We start from the raw sequence: 12,249 nt of genomic DNA on the forward strand, positions 1-12,249 counted from the left end.
CATTGAATAACTATTGAGAAAATTGAAAAATGACCTGTCTATAAGTACCATTTTGATCAAATTTTATAAAAGATAAGGTACTATAATATGTTGATATCGAAGCACTCGTTCTAGTATAAACTTTCTTTATTTTGTAACTGACTTTTTTCTATCTCATCCAACCAAAGCACTGCAAGCCTTGCTTTTTGAGGGGTGTCTCAATTTTTTTATTGTCATAACTATTTTTTATATTATACTTTAATGACGTTATACATTATTATGTATAAACTCTATGTCGTATATAAAATTGATAATATACTATGTTAGCTAGTACCTAAATAAACATACATAATATTTATAATACATTAATAGAGTACTGGCTATAAATATTATTATTATTATTACTATAGGAAGCTGGTGAATATATTGTTTATTGTTGACGTTGATTGTGTCTATATATACTGAGTAAATCGTATATATTATCGAATGTTTAATCGAATAGAATATTGTAATATTTTGACAGTGAAATTATGAATCATTTTAATAATTTATCCAGTAAGTTTTTATCTTTTTTAAGTTTGGTTTTTTATATAGCATTTAAAGTAAAGTAATGTTTTCAATTAACTTATTTTTTTCCTTGACTTAAAATAGCTGCCAACACAGTATTTAGCGCGCTAAGTGAAGTGAAATTCTGTCAACCGACAAAAGAGATTGTAGTTTGCTAAAGGTAAAGTTGTAGTTAAATTCTATTTTACTTGTGTTAATATTACTTAACGCGAGTAGTTAAAATCAGTTATGGAATAATAGGTGCACTTGGATGGATTCGATAATCCAGTTTTATTCAAAACACGGTTTTAGTTAAATAATTTACAGTCGGAAAGCCCATATGCTCGTCATATTATATTTATCATTTGTTCGAGACTAAATTCCTTTCAAATTTCAAATCCTATGACCACCTTATCGTAATAAATATTAAAATTCATAGGCGTTACTTATACTTGTGAAACAGTGCATTTTGCTATTCATCTGCTTGTCGAGACCGGATTTAAAATACCAATAATAATAATGCTAATCTAGTAATCTGTATATATAAAAAGACTTGTCCTGGGTGATTCATCATCGCCTTGCCGAAACTGCTGAAGCTATGGGTATGACATTTTCAGTAAATGTACTTATTACTATGTATAGGCGCACTAAGAAAGGATTTTTTGAAATTTGCATTTTAAAGAGGTGCTCAAACAGGGATTTGGTTACAGTCTACAGTAGAAATTAGTATTTATTTATTATTGGTTTCCATTGGTTATTTGGGCAGATTAGGTACAAGTTAGCACCAAATCAAATTATAGAACATTGCAGAAAGCGACACCCAAAAACAGTTGAACAATCATAAATTTTTAAGTTGTAATTTTTTACGAACAACGGAGTGCACTGGTTCAGCTTGGTATGAATGTTTGTGTGTAGATTAAATCTCTGGGAAGAAGACTGACTAATTTTTAGGATGGTTTAATTTTTTTTTTTCTTTTATTCATCTGATATTATTAGTTATGTTAAGTTAGGATTTTGTATTAATTGATTATATTAATCTACCATAATATGTAGAATACGACAAATACTTAATTCTGTTACCAAAAATTCTAAGAAATACATAAGCACAGTTTATGTTTATAGTCATTTTAAGTTCAAATTTGGACGAAATTACGTATTAAAAAACCTGGAATAACTATTTTAGTTTTTTTGTTGTGATTGTAATGATTGTATAATATTATTTGTGGGTACTTTAAATTTCTTAAGTATACTATTATATATCTATGATAGTACCACGGTTCGTTGTTGATGTATAACGCGTTACCTGATGGATATTATGATATGATTAATTTGGAATTTATTATTAATACCTATTATAGGTCAATTTTTTTTTAATACTATAGATAAGTATACCTATAATAGGTATGTCTAATACCTAGACTGACAAACCGTCTCCGCTCAGAATCGTTTTTCTTTACAGTGATATTATATCATTGAATTCAAATTTAATACTACCCATTATACAGTCACCCACTTGTAACCTACTGTACAGCAGAGCGACATCCACTTATCCACCTTTTTGTTATTGAAGCCTTGATCAAAATAGAAAAAAAACATAAAAACATATTAATATGTCATATAATAAATATGTTTTAACTAAAGTTGTAACATTTTAGATTCCGAGCGGAGCGATGAATGTATTGATTCTACAATATATTTTTTTTAATCTATCATCATATTTAGGAGAATAAAAATGCTTAGATTTTCTTCAATAGCATCTCTTCTGATAGAAAAGTGAATCAAGTTTGTACTTAGATGGGTAGAATTTCTAGTAATTTTCAAAAGGATCAGGAAAAACAAACTAAAAATTAAGGAAAATCTGAGATTATTACGCAAAATCGATTTTGGTTTTAGGTGTAACCCTCAAAAACAAATTACCGTAGATACATATAATTTTCACTGAATGTTTAATGTTCATATAATTATTTTCTATACACTATACAATTATAAAATATTTTGACTTGTCTTGAGCTGTTTACGGAAATTTTCAGTTTCCAACTTTTTTAGTTTTTTTTTCTATAAATATCAATAAATTTTTATTCGTTGGGTCAAAAAGCTCCTAATGTATTGTTAAAATGGCAGTTGAAAAAAATGTCTGCGGGAAAATCAAATTAAATTTTTACAACATTTGATATTTACTCGATTTCTCACGTAACAATTTTCTCATTTATTGTTGTAATTCAAAAACGAATAACTATAGATACTTGAAATTTACACCATATGTTTATTTTATCATTTTCTATACTTCATACAATTTTCAAAATGTTTTGAGGCGTTTACAGACATTTTAATTTTTTTTGTTATTTTTTCTATAATTGTCAATATAATTTTATTCGCAGGGTCAAAAAAGCGTGAAAATGTAATACAAGGCTCTTGATATTATATTGTTACAATAGCAGTTGAAAAATATTAATAATACATAGGAATAATTTATTTTTATAATCAAAATTTGAATTTTGACAGAATTTATCAAATTTAAAATGATTTTGTAGTTAAAAATGTATAAAATGTTCATCTTTTGTAGCTAAGGATTGAAAATTTAAAACAAGTTTCCACGTAAGTAGGTTATTCTGTAACCAAAAAATGTTTAAATATAAAAACACAAATTTTTCTTAGTTATTTTATGTTGAAATTTGGATGAAATTATGATATTGAAACGAAGAAGAACGATTTTAGTTTTATGTTATATTTTAAAAATATTATTCGTGGGTACTTGAAACTTCTATAGTATATTATTATATTTAAATATATAATAATAAACAAGTAATAACAATTCAACTTAACCGGCTACCTTAATAATAATAATAATATAAATAATAACCTAGGCCGACAAACCGTCTCAGCTTAGAATCGTTTTTCGTATACAATGCTATTATATAATTTAATTAAAATTCAAACCATCTATTACATCCACTTGTAATCTATACTGTATAGCAGAGTGACTTCCTCTTATCCGCTGGATTCATTTTACATTTTTAAGAAAAATGTAATGTATGTACGTAATATATGACATCATCCCCTCAGAGTTGTAAAGGAAAAAAATATTACAACTATAAAATTCTGGTGTTAAAAAGTAATTTCTTAATCCTATGAATTATGGCCAATACTTATCAGAAGTCCTTATAGTATCAGTATGCAATGTGATTTAGTATCTATCGACTTTCAATCATGTCCTTTGGATGCTACCATTGAGTATTGGTTCATAAATTATTAAACAATAGCTAGGTATCTTATATTATTATACCCATATTTCTATGGATATCATCAACCTTTATGGGTATGTACTACGTAGGTATATTGTGTATATTATATAATGTATTAAGCCATAAGCACTGCTGTTGAAATCTCTATGTACCTACTGACGTAGGCGCTTCTCCGCTCGTGTATATGGATGTCGAAATATATGACCTGATTCCCACGAACGTTCGGGGTTATATTATATATATATATAAATCTAGTATACCTATAGGTATACTCATAATAAATGATAAAACTATTTGTAGCTACTAACCTTAAAAATTCGTTTATTGCACAAAACACGTTAAAGTCAACATATTTATGATTGTGAACTAGGAGTAGATGAATATCGATATTAATATATATATATATATATATATATATATATATATATATACTTTCGGTCAAATGATTCATAACAAGATCTGAAGAAAAACTGCAATTTTAACGCCGAGAAAAAACTTATAAGATTAAATGCCATCTCATAACCACAATGAAAAATATTGAAAGTGTTGTATTTTGTACGAAGTATCGGTTCCGGGTTCGACTACCAGATAATATAAATCAAAATTTCCGACCAGAATATATAATAATATATAATAAAGCTGATACTGAGGTATTCATCGCACTCGTATTCATTCGGTCGTCTCGGTGCAGGATAGTGGTTCTTCGGTGTAGTATTAAAATTACAAGTATACATAACTAGGTTATATCACTTATATATATATAATATATATATACCTATCTGAAAATCTGTAAAATGTATAAATCTGTTTGAAACGATGAAGTCCCATGAATTACAAACGTATTTGAAGATATTAATTTACTATTCAAATATTAATATAAAAACCTCCCACAATAATTGAATAGTAATATATTATTACTTAAAAAATTATAAATATGTTTTTTAATTTTTTTATATCCACGAACTACGAATCATGAGTTATTAAAACTATTCGTAGATGAAATGTTTTTAAAATTATAACAAAATAATAATCAATTGCCTTGGCCCAAAGTATTTTGTTATTGTACTTAATTTATATAATGCATACCAACATAATATTTCTATTCATAATGAAGTTATTCGTTTACGTTATAACTTATAACAAACATGTAATAGATTTAGGTTATTATGTAGGTATACATATATATATAATATCACAACAGTTTACAGCTAACTACCTAACATATAAATCAAAACAATATAATATAGTACACACAATATGTGTAATATATTAATAAATGTATATAAATAAATATAATGTATAATATGTACCTAATCTAGACCTCCTAGGACCTGGTGGTAAATGGTAATATCTCTCGGCTGAATAATCGGGATCTCCCGAATCGTAGTTTCGAATCGGCGAGAGACTAAGCAACCGTGGAGCGGCATCTTCCGTATTTTTCTGAAACCACTTCATGCTCCTCGATCTTACCATTAACTAAAACAAAAACATTGTATTTTTATTTACTGTAAATTTATTAAAAAGAAAAAAAACATTTTCTAAATCAAGTGTAGAATATAAATGTATAAATGGATATTCTTATTTTTACAAAAGAATACAATTCGTATTCAAAGTTGAATAATTCACGTCAAACCACAGTACCAACAACTGAACTATTATTAATGTCGATTTGCTTTTTTTCACGCGTATTTAGTACCTATTTACATGTTTTTTCTACGTAATCGTGAATCCACGTTCATTTATACTCAATAAAGGCCTAAAATGTTCATGAAAATGATGCGTTATTTGAACAAATGGTAATTCATTTGTTCTTTATGTGCAATGCAATTGTATGTATAGTTGGTGTATAATACAAACATGTTGCTTAATTCCTTTACAGTGCATTTTAATTAATATACATAATATTCTTCAAGCCGGACTTTATAGAATTCATAATTATAGTTTATAACTACATGAGAATACATATTATTACCTAACATAGAATATAATAGTCAATAGAATTTAAAAAAAAATAATAACCAATTGACAAAACTGACACATTTCATTTTAACTGTAATAAATACCGATAATAGTTATTACAAAGATTAACTATATTACTATTTTCAATAAAATACGTAAACTAATCCACGAATAAACTCTACAATATATAGAGTACCTGACACATATAGTACACAAGTAATATTTACTTTCAAATTATAAGTTCATATGAATATGATAATTGAATAATATTATAGCATGTAGATTATAGGTACCTACTTTTTTGACACCAAGTACACAAATATTGAAATATCGATAAATCAAGCATTATTATGAAAATAATAATAACTGTCCATACTTTATACAATCATACAATACATTTCTCTTAAATAAAGGTAGACTTTACCTAACCTGACCTACCTACCTACTAAAATAATTTTGTAACTATACATAATTTGTATGTACAATTAGATGGGTATTATTTTATAACAAATAGATATTTAATCTTCATCAAAACATGATGATAATATATTATACATGGTGTAACAGAAATACCTGACAAAAGAAAAATGAAAAACTGACGCAAATTAAGCGTATAAAAAAAATTATGAAAATTAAATGGATACTAAATGATTTAGATTTACATATTATGTCAGAAAATTCCCAAACATAATATTTTGAAAATTATTAGAATAAAAGTTATATAACTTGTCAAGTCCCACTGTTACACCTTGTGTAATATAAATGATTTAGTATAAGTTAATTTGAATAATTTGATAACATTTTACTCGCATATTTAAAATATAATAGGTATACAAAAATGTAAAACTATTATTATTATTTTATTTAAGTATAGATTCTATTATATATTAAAGCTTGAAGTCAATGAGATAAGGAGACTGAAGAGAAAATGAACTGTTTACTTGTTTAATATTGCAGGTATTCCTACGAAACCAGTCACTCAAGAAGTTTCCTTTGCACAGATGGCTAGTTCTTCGAACGTAAAACAAAAGGCCTACTGACTCAAGCCCATACACAAAAAAAAATATACCGTCGCTATCTGACGTTATGACAACATTAACAAAATTAAATAAGAGATTGGACAGGTTTGAAAATAGTATGTAGCAATTATAAAAACTATCTGAATTTATGGCATTCAACTGTGGGGCGTGCCAGTAAGTCTAACATCGATGTAATACAACATTGTCAAAATATCGCCCATCGGACCATCACTGCAGCTTATCGGTTCGAAAGAAACAACGAAATTCACCATAATATGATGCTGCCTATAATAACAGACTCAAACACGAGACGAGGTTCGATCACCATGTTAATCCATTGGCCATCCAATTAATAGATAACTCCAAGGACATCAGACGTCTTCAGCGTCTGAAACCATACGACTTAGCTTAAGATTTTAGATTAAGGAAGGAGCCACTTCATTGGAAGTGACTCCATCAACGTAGAAAAATATATATCATTTATATCTATTATGTAAAATATATATAATAGTTAAACATATTTATAAAGACCTTTGGGTCATTTAAATAATAAAGCCCCAGGGCATTTAGAAAAAAAAATATTGCAGGTTAGGTTATAAAAAAGGTTAATTTTTAAATTTTCAATACTGCATAAAAGACGAATATTATACTATTGAAGGTACACAGACACATAGTAACTCCAGAAAATAAGGTGATTAGGTAGTGATTAGTATATAGCAACCATATAATTTTAGAATAATAATAAAATACCTACTTACAATTATTTTATATAGGTACATTAATTAATTTAATCTGCGCTAAGATTAATAACTATTTTTTCATTCATCTCAAGAAATTGACAATATATAGGTAAATGTACGAAAACATCAGATACGTTTAGCAGAACCAACCGTGTTATTAGTATATAACTTTTAATATTAAAGTAAATTAACCTATTATCAAAATTAATGTTAAAAACATTCCCTGTATAACTGTGTAAGTGTGTCCCTTCGTTGGCTATTTTATGATATTTTTAATGTAAGTTATGAACATGTAAATTATTACAATTTAAAAATGTTTATAAATTGTTCAAAAATTAAAATATTATAAAAAACCAACGTAAGGACACTTGTGATATTCTTAACTCAACGTTTGATAATAGTTAAATTCACTCTAATATTAAAAGTAACTACTCAGGGTTGGTTTTGATAAACATACATTTGGTTTAGGAACGGTAGTTCTAAATGCATGAAATGACATTGAATCGATGACCGCAACCCGGGTCTGGGACTTTGCCCTTTTTTCGCGGTTACGTTTTTGTTGGATACATTTAGGTATACGCATTAGGAATCACTGTATGTGAACATAAATGTTCTATGAATAATAATATCTATTAATATACCTATTATATATATACATATGATGTGACGTGTGAAGTAAGTAGTATGTAGGATACTAGGACGTAGGTACCTAGTACCTACATAATAGTTGTATACTGTTTAGCAAAAAGATAATAAAATTTAAAAAAACCAGACAAAAAGTATAATTAAAAAATAATGTGTTTATAAGGAAGTGGATAGGTAGTTGTTTTTAAGAAATCGACAGCACACTATAATAATGTTAACAATTTTGACCTTTGGCCCAGTGCAGAAACGCTTGATTACGAGAAATCGCTTTTCACGTTTCCGCAATTTATTTCACGGCCGATTTAGATTTTGGCCAAATAGTCATCACTGTACCAAGGATCGCTTTCATTTAGCCTAAAAAATAAGAAAAGTAGAAATTATAATAAAGAGAAAATTGTATTAAAAAATCAATTCGTTTAATTCTCGTATAAACCATTACATGTAAACCTTTTAATTAAAAATTTTTTTTTTCTTTTTAAATTCGTGACCGTTAATTTTTTTTTGTTATTGTATTCTACATTTTACGCAACTGAACATTGAACAATAATTGTATACTTGAAAGCAACCACTAACGGTTATGTACGGAAAAAATATCATAGGGTGAGCAGGACAGGTGTATCTATGGTTAACAACGGCTTGTGGTAGTGTGATATCGACCAGAACATGTATGTCTGTTACACAATATAAAAATTTACAATAATGTAACGGACACGCATATGTATACATATACATTTATATACATATATGTATAGAGGTGAAATGTATATGAAAATATAAAATAAATTATATATATTTTGTAAAAATAGATCAATTATACATTATTATACATTCTGGTAGCTTGAAATCAACCAATAAAAAAAATTGTTAGTTACAAAAAGAAATATACCTAAGTACTTAATAAGTATATTATATACTATACTAGCTGCCCAACCTTCCTCCGGAAGAAATTATTTTTATATAATTTAATTTAAAAACATATAACTATTTTTTGGCTATACAAACAATATAATATAATTACATATTGTAGTTATTGTTATTGCTAATTTCTGAAAATTATATATCCTACATTTTGAATTCAACCACTGGAGTGGTAAATTTTATTCTTTTTATTATAGAATAGAGATAAGGTAGAAAAAAATGTAACAATAAATTACTTGTTCAATGAACAATATATATTTCAAATGGAAAAATGCAAGTGCTAACAAACAAATAAATAATTAATAATAATAATAATAATAATAATAATAATAATAAATAAACAAACAAACCGCTTTCCTTCGTCTCCAAAATCAAGTTACATTCTTATATATATATATATATATATAGATATATAGATAGATAAGGAAAGTGTGTTATATCTTTTAGAATATACTAATAACTAAAATGAATTATTCGTATTAGTGTTCGTTGTAACAATAATAGCGAAATAAGATTTTACAGAAATGTAAAAAATATAATTCAAATACTATATATTTAGCTGTCCATGGCAACAATATTTTAAAAACTTTCATTTCGGTAATAAATATATTAATTAATTAATTATTATTAAATGTTAATTATAAATTTAAAAAAAATTGTGCCAAGGAATTAAATAAGTTAGAATAAATAAGAACTATAGTCAAGAATATAATCATAATAACCGATTGCAGTCTTTATAACCAAAATGATAAAATAAAATTTAAAACTTGAGCATAATATATGAATATACCATAGTATTACATCAATGTGTCATATTTTTATCACTAATTCGTGACTTCAATATATACAGAAAAATAGAAAAAAAAGATGTTTTATTATTTTAATATTAAATTTAAATTTACACTATCATTCTTTCAGAAAAAACTAACGTTTTTGAAAATATATTTGGTTACATAACCACATAAGTAGGTTAAAAAAATTCTTGAAAAAAAATTATACATTTTATCGTTTGCATTTTTAAGCTATTCACCTCTTAATATTTAAATGACTGCATATATTTTAAATTCTGAGCGGGGCGATGACGTGAACGTATTACAATGTGTTTTTTTGTTTGTCCGTATAGGTACACGAAAAATAATAGAAAAAATGCTTGGATTTTCAACTTTGAGGGTGATTTCTGAACAAATTTGATCTAGTTGGTACCTTTGAGAAGTAAAAATTGAAAATTTAGATTGTTATATAGGTATATAGATTATTCTTTAATAAGTAATTTTTTTTTTCATTATTTAAAAAAAAAACTTTTAAGTAGGTACTGAATTTACTTTTACAAATTAAATTAAATTAAATAAACTTATAGGAATACGAAATATTAGACAGTATAAACTTGTCAAATTATTAAGATATAATAGGCTCTAATGATAATACCTAAACATACTTAAAACATAGCTTAAAACAAGCTTTTTAGATAATATTCACAAATCTTATAATAATTCTAAAGTGTTTTACCTTTCTGTCTAAACAAAACTTAACATACTTCTGAACATATTTTAATGTTGTAAAAGCTGACTATTATCGGTCTTGTGATATGTGGCATAAATTTCACCTATTATTGTCATCTTTCAAAAACGTTTCATATGGTAATTAAAGATTAAAAAGATAAAAATTATCTATGAGAGTGTACAATAAGAATATTCACGACCAATAAATGTGATAAGTATTGTGATTTTATAGTAAAAATTTCGAATTACCATTTGAAGTCTACAAATAATACGTACGTATACAATATGACATATACTATAAACAATTAAATAGGTTATTTTTACAGTTTCTCATGACATGAAAAAGAAACAGAATCTAAATACATACTTATATTCAACGATTGGGAATAAACAAAAGACGATTCGAATGGCCTAATCAATAGTACTATCGTAGATATCTGATAAAAACTTCTGTACGTGGTCTTACTATCTAGTACCTAGGTATATTAAGTATCTATCATTATTTAATTCGTGATCATTTACAATTTAAAATTATTATCATACAAGACATACATATTTCTGAATCATTGACTTATTCACACGCACAGATGCACAGTTGATTTAGTATTAATAATAGATATTTTAAATAAGTACCTAGACATTATAGATGCTTTCTGTCGATAAACACCTAATTATTATTTTGTATCGGTATGACGTATGGAAGACGTTTGTATAAGTACAAAGTAATAATAGTTTTCAATAAAAGGTGAACAATAATATTGTGATAAAACAAAGTACTAAAATTTAGAAATAGGTGTTATAAGATAGCATAATAAGTGTAAATGAAAATGGTTATTAAAATTAAAACTAAAAGTTATAGCTATAATTAATGGAAAAAATATTGGAATAACTCCCGCATTGCAAAAGTCAATCTAAAAACTCATTTTTTTTCAAAATGTGAGTAGAAACAGGTTTTGAAATATATCTAGCTCTAATAAATTGTACTTAAAAATGTGAAACTGTCTATTTAGTTGACTGTACAAATATTATGTAAAAATCAATAAATACTAATATTTACAATATGAATAAATTGGGGGAAAACTAAAATTTGAATTTTTATCAAAAACAATTTTCAGATGCATCATGAGTCACATTTTAATAGCGTATAGGTATTAATTTGAACGATTTAAATAATTTACAATTGTAATATAACTGTTAAAGTGAACTATTTTGCAATTACAAGTACTTAAATAATATTGTTAACTGTCTTAAAAAAATGAATCCCTTGACACTTTAGGTAGTAAAAATTAACTGATTTTAAAAGAAGTATAACCTACATCATTAGAAAGATGTTAACCTACATCTTATTTTATAGTCTTTATAATCTTGTAAACAATAGTTACATATTATATTGTCTTCCTATAAATGTCAAACTAACTGTAAAATAGTACCTAATACATTCCCTAATTTATTTGGACTTAAAGTTGAAATTGTACATTTAACTATCATAATAAAAATAAAAAAAAAAAATAAAAAAAAAATAATAATAATAATAATAAAAAATCAGTATATATAAATATAACTAGTTTCATACAACTCCCAGTCAAGTGCCATTAGTGGGTGGCTTCTTACTCACGTACTCATGTATTATCGAAACCCTTATCAAATATGCTAATTGTGCATAATTGTACAGATTGTATATATCATTGTGTAAAATAAAAAA

At 26.0% G+C, this 12,249-nt stretch overlaps 2 protein-coding genes across 3 annotated transcripts in view; one reads left to right on the forward strand and one right to left on the reverse strand.

Annotated features, from left to right (window-relative positions):
- LOC100160158 (lipase member H-B) overlaps positions 1–12,249 on the forward strand; it is a 103,345-nt gene that overhangs the window by 82,608 nt on the left and 8,488 nt on the right. The window lies entirely within an intron of this gene.
- The window catches only part of LOC100166915 (PDZ domain-containing protein 2), a 72,900-nt gene that overhangs the window by 14,711 nt on the left and 45,940 nt on the right, over positions 1–12,249 (reverse strand). For both annotated transcript variants that reach the window (XM_029487088.1, XM_029487089.1), the window contains exon 2: positions 5,078–5,243. In XM_029487088.1, the coding sequence (XP_029342948.1) occupies positions 5,078–5,243 (166 nt within the window). The remainder of the gene's footprint in view (positions 1–5,077; positions 5,244–12,249) is intronic.

This window comes from Acyrthosiphon pisum, chromosome A1, assembly GCF_005508785.2.
Source record: "Acyrthosiphon pisum isolate AL4f chromosome A1, pea_aphid_22Mar2018_4r6ur, whole genome shotgun sequence".
Taxonomy (NCBI): Eukaryota; Metazoa; Arthropoda; class Insecta; order Hemiptera; family Aphididae; genus Acyrthosiphon; species Acyrthosiphon pisum.